This window comes from Pogoniulus pusillus, chromosome 22 (assembly GCF_015220805.1).
Source record: "Pogoniulus pusillus isolate bPogPus1 chromosome 22, bPogPus1.pri, whole genome shotgun sequence".
NCBI classification, from domain to species: Eukaryota; Metazoa; Chordata; class Aves; order Piciformes; family Lybiidae; genus Pogoniulus; species Pogoniulus pusillus.
Window position 1 is genome coordinate 15,640,631 of NC_087285.1, and position 17,964 is coordinate 15,658,594.

At 49.2% G+C, this 17,964-nt stretch overlaps 1 protein-coding gene and 1 long non-coding RNA gene across 2 annotated transcripts; one reads left to right on the top strand and one right to left on the bottom strand.

Annotated features, from left to right (window-relative positions):
• The first annotated feature begins 2,981 nt into the window (after positions 1-2,981).
• On the top strand, positions 2,982-10,880 carry LOC135185303 (uncharacterized). Its single transcript, XR_010306440.1, has 3 exons — positions 2,982-3,779; positions 4,834-5,431; positions 9,314-10,880. It is a non-coding gene; the product is annotated as an uncharacterized LOC135185303 (long non-coding RNA).
• LOC135185302 (serine protease inhibitor Kazal-type 1-like) lies at positions 5,879-11,310 on the bottom strand. Its single transcript, XM_064161931.1, has 4 exons — positions 11,025-11,310; positions 9,294-9,334; positions 8,573-8,685; positions 5,879-5,993 (listed from the first exon to the last, which is right to left on the bottom strand). The coding sequence occupies exons 1-4, from the start codon at positions 11,242-11,244 to the stop codon at positions 5,912-5,914; spliced, it is 456 nt and encodes a 151-aa protein (XP_064018001.1). The 5' UTR covers positions 11,245-11,310; the 3' UTR covers positions 5,879-5,911.
• Positions 11,311-17,964: the final 6,654 nt, after the last annotated feature.

Here is a 17,964-nt window from a genome sequence, read left to right on the forward strand (position 1 = left end):
TGGATCTTCACAGGCTTTTATGCCAGGGTGTGCTGGGAAGGACCTGACCTTCTCCCGAGGGCCAGCAGCCTCTGCTGGGTTTTGAACCACACATGCTCTCTACACCTACCTGAAAGGAAGCTGTAGCTAGGTGGCTGTCAGTCTCTTCTCCCTAGTAACAAGTGACAGGGCAAAAGGGAATGGCCTTAAGTTCCACCAGGAAAAGTTTAGGTTAGGTGTTAGAAGAAACATCTCCATTGAAAGGGTTCTCAGACACTGGAATTGGCTCCCCAGGGAGGTGTCTGAATCCCCATCCGTGGAGATGTTTAAATCACGCATAGAAGTGATGCTGAGGGACATGGTTTAACATTAAACTTGCTAAGTAATGGTTGAACTTAAAGGCCATTCCCAACCAAAACAATTCTGATTTTCTGTTTGTGGCTTGCTTCTGCAATGAGAAAAGTGTTGAAGTTTTTGGAAAGAAGCTGTAATCCAGCCCCACTGAGCCCAGCTACAACAACAGATTATTGTTCTGGAGAAGGTGAAGGACAAGACCTCTGCCTGGGAGCTTTCCAGGAGCTTTGCTGCTTAGAAGGAATCAGAACTTCTGGGCATTGATTCCACCCACAGTGCTAATGCTGACTGCAGTGCCAGGAGGTCTCCAACAGTGCAGAGCGTGAGGAATCCAGCTTCGTGCACCAGCGTGGTGCAGAGCTGGTGCTCCCAGCCCCTCCTGTCCCTTTCTGTAAGTGGAGGGTGCAGGATGAAGGCCAGAAAACTAGTGCAGAAGCATTGGCAGGGCTGCCTCACTGTCTGTGCTGAGTGCAGAGCACTTTGGATGCTCCCAGTTCCTGGAAGCTTACTGCCTTTTGACAGAGAGGAATACAAACTATTACAGTCATTTGACTTGTCTGTAATGGCTCAGAGACATTAGAAAGCAAAAGCTGAGATCTCACTTCAAATTTGCAGCTCTAGTTGTGGCTATTTGCTCCATGCCTGTAGTTATCATGGTGCTTTCAGCTTGGCAGTGAGAAGTGTCCACTCTCTTACTTAGCAATGATCCTGCTGCAGCCTTGCTAAGCCCTGTGGACAGCCTGGGTATCGTTTCTTCCAGCTCATTCCCATACATTTGCCGAGGACAGCTTTTCCCCTAGGTAGCCTGAGCTGTGGTGTAGATGAATGGAAATTTGCAGTTTAAAAGCATTCTTCCATTTCAGTAAGACTTTTGCTTTGCAGAGAGTTAACTCTGTCATTCCCCTACTCAGAAGAGATTGGTGTTTCCTTCTCTGGCCTCAAACTTGGCAGCATGGCCCTCTAAGACAGAGGAGCTGCTGTGCTCTGCCAAGCAACCATCTCTCCATGATGATCAAGCTGTTTGCATTTGCTGGCACTACTGACATCTCTTGTACAGGTTTTCACAAAGGCAGCAGAAGTGATTGTGTAGATCTGGAGCACAGATCTGACCTGTAAAGGTTCTGGACCTCTGCTCCACTCTGGGCACAGGGATGTCGCTGTCTGCACACTTGGCAAAGGGCCAGATCCAGGAGGTGACATGTGGCAGTGATGTGGCACACACAGAGCCTTTCACTGGCAGCAGGTGCGTTCCCATGGAATGTCTGCAATGGGAAGCACTTTTTGCCAACTGGGCAAACTGGGTTTAATTCAGGTCCCTGCCAAAAAAGTCTCCTGGAACTGAACACATCCCACAGGAAATGCCCTCCAGCAGCTGCAGCAAATCCAAGGAAAGCTTTGCTTACTTCCAGACTAGAAAAGCAAATCTGATGTTGAAAATGTGGCTAAAATAAAAGCCTGCTTAGCAGAGAAAGGCCAAGAAAGTCTGCAGTGGGCAAAGGCAATGCCAGTGCTGCCTTTTCCATACAGGCCTGAGGAAAGGAATGTTTTGAAACTACCAGAACCCCAGAGTTCCCTCTCATCTATGGCCCTTGTATATCACCGAAGCTGCTTGGTCCAGTTCTAGTCCTGATTTTGCAGTTTGCTGGCATAATGTTATAAAGTCAAATGCCACCAGTGATGGAAATAGATATTGCCTCCCAGACAGGAGCTTCAGTGAACTGTTCCAGGAGGCAGAGGGGGAAGGGCTTCCCCAGCTGAGTTTTACTGAATTTTTACTGGCAGCAAAGACTCAGTTTTAGAGAAACATGGTTTTCTGATTAGAAAATGCTCCCCTGGGCCATCTGTCCTCAGCTGTCTGTTTTTTATCACTCCTGTGACATCCCTAAGACTTGGCAGTACCCGGGACTGCTTTGGAGGCACTGAGCAGGATACAGCCCTGCTTTGAAAAGCTTCCACCTGAACAGCAAATCCTGGCAAAGCAGCAGAGGAGAGATGTCCTACAGATGGCAGGAGGAGGGAGAGGAGAATGTGAGGATAGTGTTGCCAGCTGCAAACTGCCTGCTCCTCCTGGAGCTGTGCTGGTGCTCCCTAGAGGAGGCAGACTAGGAGCTGGTACAGGGTTGGTCTGCATGAGTATCCTGTGCTCTGTGGAGCCGTGGCTGCCACAACCATTGTGGTTGTCTTTGGTGTTTCCCCCTTTGCCATGTGCATGGGTTACTCTGGGCAGTGCTGTGGCGGGGCAGGCGATGGGGTTGCTCCGTGCCTGTGCTTCTCTGTGCCTGTGCTGCCCCAGGCAGAAAATGCTGGGTCCTTCTTTTTGTACCAACTCAGGGATCCTCCTCTCCCACAGTGTGCCTGTGGATCCTTTAGCCTTTCCCATTGCCCTGGCCGAGCCCTCTGGGAGCAGCCAAGGGTAAAGGAGGAGGGAAGTGGATGGCTGAGCCCTCTGTGTATTTTGGCAGGTCCTGTTTTTCCCCCGTTACATAATCTGAAACATGTTCAGGGCTCTCCCATACCTTGACTGCCAGGAGCACTGCCATTAAAAGGTGACTTGAAAGGCTGCAGCTATTTAAGACAAAGAAAAGAAGAACTGACACCGTTACCCTTCCTCCCATCACTTTCCCTTTTGCCCTGTCTCTGCCAGCTTGCTAGCACTGGAAACAGCATCACAGAGACACAGGGAAGCAAGCTGGTGCCTCAGAAGAGTCACGCTGGCTGCTGGCAGGATGTCTCCAGGCTTTGCTGGCGATCAGATGGTGGAGGAGCAGCTGAGATGAAGCACTGCCCTCCTCAGCTTCAGGGAAGAATCTTTATGAGGGCAGAACACTGGCTTTTGAGTATCCTATAAATAAAACCAGACCCAGTATAGGGGTCAGTAAAAACACCTTTGCACCTGCTAAAGCTTCCTCAGATTTGCCCTTAGTAAAACCAAAGCTGGAATACAGACACAAACTCTTCTCTCACAAAATCTTGCTGCTGGGTGTCCCTGTTGTGCAGTACCTATAGGGTGGCCCAGGGCTTGCTGCTTCCTATAATCTCAAGCCTGCTATGGACCTTGCTGTAGAATGGATGTGGCTGACATTTAGCAGGAACACTAGCTCCTGTCACAACAGTGCCTGGGGAGATGCAGCCATGCTCAACCATCCAGCTGATGCAACCTGCTGTTTTGCAAGCTCAGTCAGCACCTCACTTCATTGAAGAAATGCTCCTGGCTAACACTGGGTGATGTTTTCCAGAAATGGCATGGGCAGGAAAGAGGTTTTACTTGGCATAAGCTGGCCTCAGCGCAACCTCTCCAGTGCTCTTCTGGGTGGAAGAAGCCAGCTTGGATGAGTTTGGAGCTAAGCTGTGTTTAGCCACTCCACAAAGTCTAGAAGGACTGAATGAATGGCATGTGGATGCTCAGCCTCCTCTCCTGCCAGCCCCACTTGCAGAGGCCTCTCCAGGTAAGAGCTGTGCTCTGTTTCTCATGATGCAGCAGAATAAGAAACATCCCAGCTGCAGGAAGCTCACTTCCAGGATCCCCTTTGTGCAAAGATGTCAAAGCAATTTATGGTTCCGAGCCTATTTGGGGCTGCCACCTTTAGTGCATCAATTTTACATGAGGTCGAAGTGAGTCACTTCTCTCTCCCTGACCGCAGACAGACTCGTTGGCAGGTCTAGGAAGAGGAGCCTGTGCTGCCTCCCCTCCCAGATGCATCTGGTTGCATCTGAAATTTCAAGGGAGCACCAGAGCTTTCTGTCTGCTTGAGCACGGAGGATTTTAGTGCTCCAGTCAATTCTTCGAGGAACGTGAACTTCAAAGTGGAGTTTGAGACTTGCTAAGAGTGTTTGCCTCCCCAAAACACAGAGCTGTTTACCCAAGTGCTGTGGACACCCCAACGAGGTTCAATTCCCCCAGCCCCGACCCCTTTGTCCCAGGTTGTTTTGCGTTGCTTTGGCAGAAGCAATGGAGCGCTCTTCTTCCCGGGGAACAGCTGGCAGGGCCGTGGCTGTGCCAGTAAGGGGCGACCACATTCCCCCAGTACAGGACTTGCGGACAGACCCTCCGAGGCCACTAGCGGAGCCCGTGTGTCCCCGGGGCGTGAAGGGCAGGGACGTGGCGGGGCTAAGCGCCTCGGCTACCCCAGCTCAGCGGCTCCCATCCTCCCCGCGGGGCTGGGACGGGCAGCTCCTGCCGACCCGCGGGGCAGCCGGCGCCGCTTTCCGCCTGCCCGCTCAGCACCCCGACAGCTGCGGGCTCCAGCTGCGAGCTCGGCTCTGCCGGCGGCACCGGCTGCGGCGGAGCAACAGCGGCCTCCAGTGCCCGAATCTCCTCCCTTCCTCCGTCCAGGGACCCGCATCTTGCCTCGCTAGTCGCCTCGCTCATCGCCTCTCCCGCCAGGCGCCAGCCCGGAGGGCTGCTGGCAGCGACGCTCAGCAAGGCCACTAGAGGAAAAAAAGTGTTTTTAAGTAGAAGAACGGATCGAATGGCTCGATTGGATCTTTTTGTTTTTCCAGGCACTGGGGAGCTGCTCTCCGTGGGACAAGCCAGGTACCTTTCCGTGCATAAGATTCATGTGGTGGAGCACCGGCACATGGACAAAGCTGGAGGCAGGTCAGAACAGAGATGACTTGTTAGAATCTCCCTCCTGGCAAAGGCTCTGGGTAAGGGCTTTAATACTCTCTACTTGACAAACGTAATTGCAAGTCATGAGAATACAAAGATCTCCTATTGTTCGGATGCTGGAAGTTTAGGAAAGCAAAGAATATGTATCTATATCTTCTTTTAATGCAAAAAAAGGTCTTCTTGTTATGCCAGAGCCTGCCTCTCTCCTTCAGTATGTCCTCTGCTCTAGTGACACTCTGTCTGGAGCCCAGCTCCGCAGTCCTCTCGAACAAGTCTGGACCATATCCAGGTCTGGAGTCCTCAGCACAAGAAAGACATGGACCTGTCTGAGCTAGTCCAAAGGAGGCCACAAAAATGACCAGAGGGCTGGAATACCTCGTCAGTGAAGAGAAGCTAAGAGACTTGGGTTTGTTCAGCCTGGAGAAGAGGGAGGCTCTGGGGGAGACCTTACTGTGGCCTCTCAGTCCTGAAAGAGGGCCTGTAAGAAAGGTGAGTATATTTTTTGCAAGTCCTGTTGAAATAGGAACAAGAGTCAGTGGTTTTAAACTCAAAGAGGGGAGACATTTTTTATGGTGTGGGTGGTGAAACACTGACCAAGGTTGCCTGGAGAGCTGGCGGATGCACAATTCCAGGTCTGGTTGGACTGGGCTTTGAGCAACCTGATCTAGCTATGTCCCTGCTTGCTGCAAAGGGATTTGGACTAGATGACCTTTAAAGGTCTTTTCCAACTCAATCCATTTTATGACTGTAGCCTTGTCCCTGGGGTTCCATCAGTAACTTGCTCACAGCACTTTATGGACGTTACCAAAGCAAACCATATTTTTCAGGAAGGTATTTTAAATGCCAGAGAAAGGTATCTGCTGCGTCTTAGAAATCCCAATGCAGGACATGGAGATGCTTTCATTTTATTAGCAGTTTGCACAGGCAAGGGACAGCTTCATGCTCTCATCTCTGAAACTGCTGCACCTTCTAGTTCTGCGTGGAGTCGGAGCGCGGAGAGGGCTTTTGGCACATTCCCCTGTTCTTTATGCGCACGTTAGTGCTTCTTTGCCTGAAAGAGATGTCAAAAATGCCAGAGGATGCTTTCATCTCAGAGGACAGAGAAAGAGCAGAAAACATTGCTTAAATAACCATTTAAGTGTTAGTCACAGAAAGTAAGACCACATGTTCTTGACAGGGAGTTCAGGGTTACCATGGGCATGTGTTAATTAATTCCAATCAGCTGGTGCTTCCTGGCAGAATGATTCACTTCTGTGCTGTAGGACAGCACCAAGACACCTCGAATACCTGTCTGGCTGCAGACAATAAAGGTTAGGACTTTGGTTTGTAGGTTTATTACAGAAAAAATGCCTGCCATTGTGTCTTACTTGGGCTTGGGCCTGCTCTCAGCCCTCACTCCTGATTGCTCCTGCAGCAACAGTGAGGAGCAAACTAAAAAGGCACTCAGACAAAATTGGTTTTATTATTTTCTGCCCAGTAGTGGACTAAGCAAAGAATCATAATTACTCTGAATTGTTCCCTTTTCACACTGAATAGTGGTGTTCTTCTCTTTGAAAAGACAAACCCATTTCTCAAGTGCATAGGCAAACACTGGTAAATAATTTTCAAGCTGGTTTGCCTTTTGCAAAAAACATTTTTCATGCTGGTCATAGTGAAGTGACCAAAGGCAACAAGTGAGACACTGCTGCTGCAGGGACCTGTCAGATGCTCTCACAGTAGTTATTCCCAGGTTCCTTCAGGCCTCCAGCTCTTATCAGAGTGGTTGCACACATAAAACTGCAAATGACATTTCATCCTGGCTCTCAGTTACCTGATTTTCCCCTATGGACCAAAGATTTATAGATGAGGACATTCCGTTTATCTCTCCCTTGGGACATTTGGCACCAGCAGGCTTCAAAAGTCCTTGTGCCTGACCCAGGTTGTCCTGCCCAGGAGACCAAATGGCTGTTGTTCCTAACCTCAAAGCTTCTTTGCTCTTGAACGTTGACAAGGAAATTGCAAGGCTCAGGGCTGTGACCTGTGGGAGCAGCACATTTCCAATCGCAGCTGCTGAAGGCTTGCACAAACGAGGTTGAAGAAGTACTGGGATGCAGTGCCTGTCAAGGTGGGTGCCAGCACCAGCTTCTTGTTCATCCCTCTCTTCCTCTGACTTCTGGCCAGCTCTGGATGCACTACTAGGTCAGTCTTTTTATTTCCTTATACCCTTTTTGTGACCACAGAGGTCTTCTGTTCCTTCCAAAACCATATTCTTTATCCTCAATGCCAGTTTTCTCCCGTGTGGCTTTGAAGCCTTCCTCGTTCTCTTTACCCTGCTCTTGGTTCATGGCCAAAGCTCTAATGATGTTGTGTCTGTGGAACCTCCCACCCCCATCTGTTGCACAATGCAGCCGACAGCTGGTGCTGGGCTGCTGGCTTCCAGCATGGTCATTACCTCCCTGCCATGCCGAGCCGGGTCATTAACTGCGGTGCCCTCATTCAGGAGATCCCACTCAGCGTGTCTCTGCCTGACTGCATCGTGTTCAGCCTCAAAATGTAAACCCAGCGTTTGAGCAGGCCACAAGCAAATTATGGGGCAGCATCCTGGGTTAATGAAGGAAAGAAGGGAAGACCAGACCAACAACTCTTATCCAGGCTTCTCTGGGTGATCTGGACTCTGTTCCTTGTTACAACAAAGTCAGCTGGGATGTAATGCTCCTAAAAGCAGAGTTAGGCTCTGCAAGCCTATTTGTCCAGGGATAGAAAAGCTGAAATTTGAGCTTCTGTTAGAGATGTCTCTGCTGGTAGTAGATGGGCATGTGAGACTGATCACCAAAAATCCCTGCCTCCACAAGGTAAGTCAAGAGTGAAGCTTCCTGGGTGCCACAGACAGGGGCATCTGGCTACAGATGAGATTCATTCTTCCCAACAGAGATTTTTGAGCTGCCTGATAGCATTGAGTTGGAAGTAATGCCTTCACTTGTCTGACATGGAGTGCTTCCAATATATAAATACACTCAAAATTACCTAGGGCCAAGGCAGACGAAATCAATCGGGACTTGCCAGGGACATTGCTAGCATTTGAGCCTGGCCTTCTGCTAAGACACTGCAATCTGGCACCCACACAGATTAAATGTAAGGCTCATTCTTAAAAATACCCAGAGCAAATTGTACCCTTTCATATGCAGAGAAGGCAGAAAGCAAAGCTCCTCTATAAATTGCTGAGCAGTTTTTCCTCAGCTACTGCACAGCTGAGGTCACCTGGAAAAATATTTTTCTGCCTGCATGCTGTATCTGGGCAGACTTTGAGGACTTTGCCATTTGTCTGAGTTCCTGGACACCTGCCAGCACAGTCTGAGCAATTGCTGCAGCTTGGCAGCTGCAGGGAGATATTGGCCGTGTGGTCCCTGCTTCTGGGCAGCCTGTGTGCTGCAAACTGCACACCACAGACCTCTTTCACAGGCGGAGGCCACATGCTCAGAGCAGCCGCTGCAGCATCTGCACGGGAGGCCAAATTCCTGCCAGATGTGCTGGGCTCACTGCCCATGCTCCACTCAACTGCACTCAGGCAGCTTGCTTTCTAGGAAATCCTAAGCACATGTAGTAGCCCTTGTCTGTGTGATATTTAGACTTGCAGAAGGTCCAGATACTCACAGGTTCTGAAAGCACAGCAGGCACTCATTGCTATACAGGAGGTCGTCCGTGCCACAGATGGGGTCAAAGATCTTTGTACAACCTTTTCTTAGGTCATAATTGCTACAAGCTGCCTGGAGACACAAGAGGGTTATGCTGAAAATATTAAACTTGCTTTCAATTTACCAAAAGCAAATTGAGCTCCTTTTCAAGGAGGTCTGTATTTTATATATCTTGATAACCCACCCCAGCTTAATCAGAGCTCTGCTTTGAGCTGTCAGAAACACTGTCACTTGTCACCATGTAGTCCCTTGTCCAGCTGAACTCCACCTGCACACCCATAGGAGTAATAGTATTGAGTAAGTAATGGTCCACGGGCAGTGCCTGATCATGTTCATCACCATTTTAATTTCCATGCCACAATGATGCCTGCCCTCTCATGAGACAGAGAGTAAAGGGAGCTCTGAACTCCTTGGAAGGTAACAGCAATATTAATCTTTGTTAACAGCTTTTCTCCACTGAGTTGTGGGGGAAGGCAATAGGAAACCAGTACCATCTCTGGGCATTTGCTGTGGCACAGCAGGTGAAGGAGGTTCCCGGGCACTGGCACCGTTGGACTGCCAACCCAACAGCTCACTGTACGTCTCACTGGGGAGTGTGTTGCTAAATACATTATGGGTTAGTTCTGTCTCACTAAACCTAGGCACACCCTTTTGTGTTACACAAAAACAGGAGCCTTCACCTCTGTTCCTTTGCCAGCAGCTCCATCCGGCTCAGCGTTTGCTACAGAAAGAGTGGAGAGAGAGAGAGAGAGAGAGAGAGAAGATGCCTTAGCGCTCATCACACAGGCTGGTTTCAAGGGAGATGCTTCAGGCTGAGGACTCTATATCCCCACTCAAGCACCTTTATTGCAGCAAACAGTTTCCTTCCCTGGGCCTCCCTCATTTTGCAGCTGGGTCTCTCCTTACTGCATCTGCCTCTTTCCACTGGCAGAAACACTGTGACGGTGCAAGGTCCTGTCAAGACTGGGTTCACTTCTAGTGACTTTTCCTACCAGCTGCTAGGGAGCAAAGGAAGTTTTTGCTATCTCTTACCATGGATTCAAGGGTAACAGAAATTCTTGCTGATGCTGCCCTGATGCTGAAGAAAATTCAGAGTAATTTCTTTCTGATGCCATTGTGTTTGCACCAAAATGAAGTGGGGCAAAAACCAAGTCACTGAAGATCTTTGTGGTTGGACCTGAGGTCTCACTGCTGGGAGCAAGCTGTAATTTGGTGGGCATCTCCATGGAGAAGCTGACCCTGACTTGACAGCTGGGATCACATAGGTGGAACATACAGCTGGTATGCTCTGAAAAAGAGCCTGGATTTGTTTGGCAAAAGGCAGGACTGAGAAGCATGACATTGGTTTGCTTATAAATTCAGAAGTCATTCACATGGAAGAATTGGACTGCATCTCTATTAACCACCAGTAGACCAATAGCAGGGAGTCTGTAGAGTGAACCAGTAATGGTGCTGAGGACCTGACAGCCACACTGTTTAATGTTTTAAGGCTTTTACTTTGGGCTAACACTGGTCCAGACCCAGGCGTTGTAGCATGTTACATGCTCAGTTCATCTGAAATGAGTCCAGGTTTTGTGCTCAGATGACTCTGCAATGGCAACCACTGCACAGTGAGAAGGATATTAGAGGACTTAAGAAGCACTCTCCTGTTCTGAATGAAGCCACTAATGCAGGAATTCCTGGTGAGCAGGACCTGAAGAGCAGCAACAGCCCATGTTCTCATCCCTCTGCACCATATGGGATTTTGAAAACACAGCTGGCTTGAACACTGACTTCGGCAGTGAAAGCTGCATTTTCCCTTGTGTGGAAGCATTTCCTGTCTTCTTGGATTTGCCTTTTTTAAAACCAGAGTAAAATCATGGAATCATAGAATCACTTAGGTTGGAAAAGACCTTTAAGATCATCAATACCATCTGTTAACCCAGCACTGGCAAGTCCACCATTAAACCATGTTACCAAGCACAAGATCTACATGATGGTGACCCAGCGAGTTCCACAGGCAGCCTGTTCCAGGGCTTGACCACACTTTTGGTGAAGATTTTTTTTCCTAATCTCAAGTCCCCCCTGGCACAGCTTGAGGCCATTCCCTCTTGTGCTATTCACTCTAAAAGAATTGCACTGCCCTAGACATCACCAGCTCCAGGCTGAATCCTAGCCCTGAAAGGAGAGCAGTTCTGCTTGGTTTTGGGAGCAGGTGCCGAGCACTCTTTTAAATCCTTTGCTTTAGACTTGCTTACAGACCACTGCTGCAATGCATGGTGACCATTGCAGCATTCTCTGGTAGTCCCTCCCTAGGGCCACAGCAAGGTTACAGCCCCAGGTGGCCTGTTCCCAGGCTCACCTTCTCATGTAACAAACTTGGAAGCTTTAGCAAAGAGGGGAAATGGCTCCTAAGCAAAACGTGCACTCACCTTGGTAGCAGCAGAGTGCCAGGGAGAGGAGCAGGAAAACACCAGCTGCCTTCATGGTCAAAGCGATGCTTTGCAGTGGACAGCAAAGGAGAAAAGGAGCACTTTTCAGGCTTTCAGAGAACCCACTTCTGGCAGTCTGTGTTTGGACCTTATACCTTTCACCATCTGTGGCACCACCCTGCGTGGCCAGCTCCACCCAGCAGGCTCGTGATGACAGCATTCAAAGTTCGGGGACAACACCAGGTGGCAAATGGCTCATTGGTGTGTGCAAGCATGAAAGCACCTCCGAAGCCAGTGGAGGTAATGATCCTTATCGATGACAAGGGCTGGAGCTACATCTTGGATGCGGGAGACAGCCTTGGGTCTGTGCTGCAAGCTGGGAAAAAGCCACTTTGTACAAGAAGCAGACTGCAGAAGTGGGCAGGAAGGCGAGACAAAGACATGTGTCAGCATGAGTACTGAGGCTGAGCAGTGACCATTTGCAGGGCTCTGTGTGAAGATGGCTTTTGTCCACACACTCCTTCCCTGGTGTGATCCACAGAGCAAAGCTGGGGCGTTGTACCTCCGCTTTCCTCTCGGACAGGCAGGGACAGCAGCAAGAACTGCTGCTGGGAAACAAAGAGCTGGGACATGCCTTGAGCTTGCTTGTAGCTGCACCTTCAGTGCTGTTATTTTGCTTGCATATCTCTGTGACTGCAGGCAGGCAGCTGAAACGAGCTCATTGGGCCGGATGCTGCTCCCTTCCCCTCTCCTTGCCTGTGGATTGGAGTAAACGCTGGGGATTTCCAACATTTACTCCACCAATGGTGCATTGCAGAGAGTGGATCAGTCCCCGGGGTATTAGAAGGATTAATTAATGTTTCTAAAGCACTTTGATATCTCAGCCATAAATCACTGGAGAAGTGCAAAGCAAATTATTACTAATGGGGGCTTATGACTCAAAGACAGATTTTTAATTAGCTGAACAGGACAAAGTCAATGCCAAGAGCAATCCAAGGAGCTGTTAGTGAGACAAAAATCTCTATCAGCAGCTGCTCCACTGTCCAAGAAAGACCCTAGTCCAAATGTGGCTCTGGAGGATCCTTTTTCCTGCCATAAATATCCCTTGTGAGTTTGCTTCAGTGGCAATGTAGATCTGCTCTTGTCTGGGCTTCCCTCTGCACTCCCTGGGGCAACCTGCAGCATGGGGGCTGAAAGAACTGCTCTTAGTGGCATCTGTTATTTTAGTAACTCAGGGAGTAAGGCTGGCTTTGGGTCTTTAAGTACAACCTGCTCAGCAGCTGTGAAGAGCTGGGATGAGTGTTAGTGGACTTCTGTGAGCAAAATCCATTAGCATGTCTAGGACAAAGATTTTTGTAGTGTTGTCACCCTCTGAGGGGCAAGGGAAGGAGAGATGATCATGTTTTGTAGTGGAAAGAGGTTCCTCTTGATCTGACACTGTTACTTCTCCAGCATTTCTGCAGTGTGAGTAAAGCCAAGAAATACCAATAGGTGCTTTGGGTGTCCCTTCCCAAAGCTGGAAGGGCACTTGGCAAGAGCATTGATGGTTATACACAGGGTCAGCTGGGGAAAAGGTTTTGCCCTTCATTCTGTAACACATGTAAATAGAGCAGTGCTGATTACCCTTGTTTGGGGTGTGCCCACTCCTGGTAAAATACATTTGCACATTTTTCAGCTTAGAAATTCTTGCTGTAGCCAGCAAATGTGATCGTTTTGATTGTCCAGAAACAGAAACCTCTTTCCTTGGCTTCTGTGGAAACATCCAGGCACATTTCCAGACTTGAGTTTGGGTAAATCCTTAGTGTTTACGAGAGTTGCTCTGCAGATGGGAACTGTGTTGGTTCCTGGGAAATTTCAGATGTGTATAATGCTACAGTTTTCTCCTTTCCTTCCTCCACCAGCCAGAGACAGGCTGCTGACCTCCCTCTGCCTCCTGGATACTTCTCTTACTGCTTAGGCTCCTGACAGGTTTGCACTGACTTATTTTCTTGGCACAACCCCTCCCAGAGCTGTACGAGATTAAGCACTTTACTACTGAAGTAGGCTGAAGAACCTCCAGATTATGCAATACAATGGCTGAAAATATTTCCACAACAACTTGAGCCAAACCAACTGATTCAAGGGCAGTTGCCTCTGCCAAAAGAAGGACCCAGCATAGACTGCTAGGGCTGCTGCAGCTGAGCAGCAGTCACACTAGGTTTTCAGTGCAGCTTCTCCATTAGCAATTGCCCTTTCTTTCCAAGTGCTTCTGCTGACATCTGTGTGTTTATGAGATGCCTTCAAAAATGTGGGATTTCAGGGCTTCTCTCTGCTGATTGACATCCATTCTACATCCTTCAGGAAAATCAAACAGAAATGCTCGAGGCTTATTTGACTGGGGAGGAATGAAAAAGAGCTGCAAACTGCTATTGCACTGGGTGCTCCTGGTAGAAGGAGTGGGGAGATGTCTTCAGCAGTGTGGGTTTTCTCAGGATGTGTCACCTTGTCAGAGCAGTGTGTTCCTCCAAGCACATCAGCTGGAGGAGTAGAGAAAAATGAGTCAGGCGGCTCTGCCAGCCGTGCTGTGTGACTTGCTGAGCACGGCGCACATCAAGAACAAATGCAGAGGACAGGCAGGCCCCCAAAGCAGGTGCTGCTATGGGCTGCCTTCCTCTTGTTCTCCTTCTTGGGTGATGGCCACAACATCCAGTGTGCAACAAAAAAAACCCTCTAAACTTGCTGGTGGTGTCTCCTGGCGTTTGGAAGGCATCCTGAGGGTAAATAGATGCCTCACGAGGAGTGCAGGAAAGGGGCAAGCTGAAAGGGAAGGTCTGCCTCTAAGTGGGTCAGCAGAAAGAGATCATTCCCTTTCTCCTTTTTTTGTCAGTAGTGAAGAGCTGCAAAGGAATTAAAAAACCCACATTGCAGGGGAATAAAAAATTTGGGGACCTATCTACTTGTATTGCAGTGGCCTGTCCACAGCAGGCTGGAGGAGCACTTGTTTCACCAGGGCTGGAGTTTGCTTTCTGTGAAGACTTGATGTACAGAGAAAAATCACCAGTGCCCCAGAGAAATTGCAACCAAGTCACCAGCAGAAGCATTCAAAGATCACAAACCAGACACAGATGATCATGAATCACAGCTTAGAAAACACAAATGGGTCTTCAGCCTCTTCAGAATAATGACATTTACCAACAACAGGATCATCTGGGGTGGTTCACATTTTCCAGCCTTCTTCTGAACCCAAGAGAACGAATGGGCTAAAGTAAAACAGAGTTCCTCTTGCAATTCCAGCACTTGGGAGCTGGGGTGATAGCAGGGAGCCATTGCAACTCTTGGTACAAGCTCATCTTAGCTGGTGGTGCTGGGACTGTGAGGGAAGAGCTCCTCTGCTGGGAGTGCAGGTGAGGGGAGACCCCTTGGCCCAAACCCCAACACTGTCCCAAGGTGTGGCTGCATGGCAAAGGCCCACACTGCAGCCCCATGCTGGAGGCAGTCTCAGTGCACTGGTGGAGGTTGTGGGCACTATCCTTGGGATATGTGAAGTGAAGGCACCTCCTGGGGATCTGTGGGAGGATCCTCAGTGCTCAGGACAGCAACAAGGTGGAGAAGGGGTTTGCTGCTTCCCAGTGATGACTGAAATTTGGAGAAAGTCTGATGCAAATGTGAAGTACAGGGGTGTCATAACAGTCAGTTTCCAGTCTCAAGTCATGCCGAGGGAAGTGTAGGCTGGATGTTGGGAGGAAGTTCTTCACAGGGAGAGTGATTTGCCATTGGAATGGGCTGCCCAGGGAGTCGGTGGAGTCATCGTCTCTGGAGGTGTTCAAGAAACGCCTGGATAAGGCATTTAGTGCCATGGTCTAGATGACTGGATAGGGCTGGGTGCTAGGTTGGACTGGATGATCTTGTAGGTCTCTTCCAACCTTGATTCTATGCTCTCTTAGGTCCAAAGAGCTGCTTGTGTTGTATTTAAAGGCTAAAAATCCCTAGAGCTCTATTGCATGCTGGGTGTGCTGGACCTGGATGTTGACCACCGTATCCAAGATGGTTTTGAAAGCAGCCAGTACAGAAGAGCAAGCTCTGTGCAGAGGTGTGCCCGTGGAGGGGAGGAGGTTGTCTGTGGATGCAGGATCCCATGGAGGCTCTGCAAGTCACCTGGAGGAAGAGGGATGGTGCAGCTGGGACCCATTCAGGCATGGAGAGAGGCCAAGCCATTTTACATCAGCAAGGTGAGGGCTGGCTGATGTGCAGTCATCAGCTGTTCTTGTATCCAGGGGATACTGCTCAAACACTGATTTTTCCTGCAGAAAAAAAAACAACCCTCTCAACTATAATTTGTTCTGTAGTGATTTTTGTCTTGGATGCTCTCCCATTAATGCTGAGAAAGCTCTTTGGTTGCTCTGAGTGCAGGGAAGGTATTGAACACTCTGGCAGGTTAGGAGAAGGGATCCTGTGAGTAGGATAGTTTCCTGTTATGAAAACATCACTTATTTTCTCCAGCTGTGGGGGAGTCTTTGGAGCCCAGAACAGTATATCAATTTGTTTTCTCTTCTGTCTTGACAACGTTGCCTCTGGGCCCTGTAGTTGCTGGGAAGGGGGCTGAACATAGTAACAATTGATCATTTCTACTTTTGCTAAAGCTGCTGTTCATTATCCTTCAGCAAGGGCAGTGTGTCCTTGATGGAGACCTTTGGAAATCTGCAGGCATGGGTGGGTTTGCCTGAGAATGGGTACTGCTGACACAGTGTCTGAAGACAAAGGCATCACGAATCACAGCTTGTTGGGCTGTTCAGAAGAAGCTGTGCCTGAATGCCAATCAAATGCTTCCTGAGGAGGATGGATATGCAGGGCACAGGCACTGCGCTTGTAAGGATTACTGGCTGAAGTCAGCTGCAGTGCAATTCCACAGCCATCTGGTGTGGGGGTAAGTTCCCGGTCCAGCTCCTGGCCTCTTTGCCTGTGCTCTCCCATCACTGCAGTGACACCACCCCTCATGGATTCAGGCCGTGGAAACCTTTCTCTCAGCTGCTGTGGCTTTCTGGGTGATAGTACATGGCTGGTGAGAATACCTCTGTGCGGCAGCCACCTCCAGTCACAGAGGTGGCTTTGCCAAGGAGGCAGCTGCTGCCACCATCCACTGAGGGTAGATCCTCAGTCAGAGACAGTGCAGGAAGTGCTAGTTCCTGGCAAGACTTTCTCCACTGATTGCTTGTGGGGTTGATTGTTCAGGAGCTTAAATGTAGAACCAAATAATGGTTTGGGTTGTAAGGGATCTTAATGGCCAACTAGTTTCAACCACCGAGCAGTAGGTCTCTGCTGTCACTTATGATTCAGCATCTGGATAGGAATTACAAATTCAGGATGCTCTGAAAATCCTGCTAGCCAGAATTTTCCAGTGCACTGAGTAACTGCAGCCCTGACTGAAGTCCAAGGAACTCAGAATCAGGCCAAAACTCACTCGTCACCAGCACGCTGGGTGAGTTTGGCACTGGCCTCATTTCACAAATGTAGAGCTCTGCTCTTCTTGCTTTCCCTGGTGTTATTGGAGAAAAAGCATCATTTCTCCCACTCCTACAGAAAATGCCAAAAGCAAAGACTCCCTTCATAACATTGCTGCTTTATTAAGCCCTATCTGCCTCCCGCCTCCTCATCCCACTGGCCCTGCAGCTGCCGGAGAGATCCAGGACAGAGTGATTAAATGCTGTGGCTGATAATTGGGCAAGCATGGTTTTCAATCTCCATCAGCAAGGCACTCCTCCTTTCTCTGATCTGGAAGCAGCACCCCCTGCCCACTCCCTCCTTCACACAGTTGAGCAGAATGGGAAGCATATGGTATATGCTGTCCTTTTGGGGTCACAGGCTCTTGGAGGATGATCTGGTCTAATCCGACCTTCTGCATAGCTCAGGCCAGCTGTCCCTGCTGTCAAGGACCACACAGGGCTGGACCTTGCTCTGAACTGTGTGTGGCATAGCTTAAAAAAGGAGTCTAGAATCATAGAATCAATCAACCAGGTTGGAAGAGACCTCCAAGATCATCCAGTCCAACCTATCACCCAGCCCCAGCCACTCAACTAGACCATGGCACTAAGTGCCCCATGCAGGCTTTTCTTGAACACCTCCAGGGACAACGACTCCACCACCTCCCTGGGCAGCCCATTCCAATGCCAATCACTCTCTCTGGCAACAACTTCCTCCTAACATCCAGCCTAGAACTCCCCTGGCACAACTTGAGGCTGTGTCTCCTTGTTCTGTTGCTGCTTGCCTGGCAGAAGAGCCCAACCCCACCTGGCTACAGCCTCCCTTCAGGCAGTTGTAGGCAGCAAGGACCTGATAAGGATCCCCCTGACCTGTTTGAATACATGATCCTGTCTGCCTGCAGCTGTTTTTGACTTCAGTTCTCCTTTCCCCCAGGTGAGTTTGAAGTGATAATATCTGAAAATTGATTCTTTAGATAAGTTGAGTGAAGTCAAAGTGAGCTCTGAGTTCACTGACCTGGCCAGAGGTGGCCACTGGGAGGAGATGGAGCCAGAGCCCTTCAACTGCTGCACAGCAAAAGGGTCAGAGGCAACACAAACAATCTGCAGGAAGGGTTACACCAACTAAGTAGGAAAAAACATTCACTGTGAGGATGGCCAAGTATCGTTGGACCAAAAAGGCTGTGAAGTGCCCACCCTTGCAGAGGGTTCATAACATGACTGAATGAGCTGATACTTTCTGCAGAAGCTTTCACAAACCAGCAGAGAAGCAGCAGACTGTCCTTGCTGTGGTCCTTAATTGACCAGATGTCTTCAAGAGTAGGAGCTTGCTTTTTTTTTCCAGTGGAGGTCTGAAACACAGAATATTTTTACAGTTTTCTTAATATCTTGAAACTATTTAGTCAAGTTTTAATAATAGTTTCCATGGCTCTGTAAGCCAGCCCATCAACTCAAAAAAAACCAAACCAACTTGCAAGTTGTGGCCT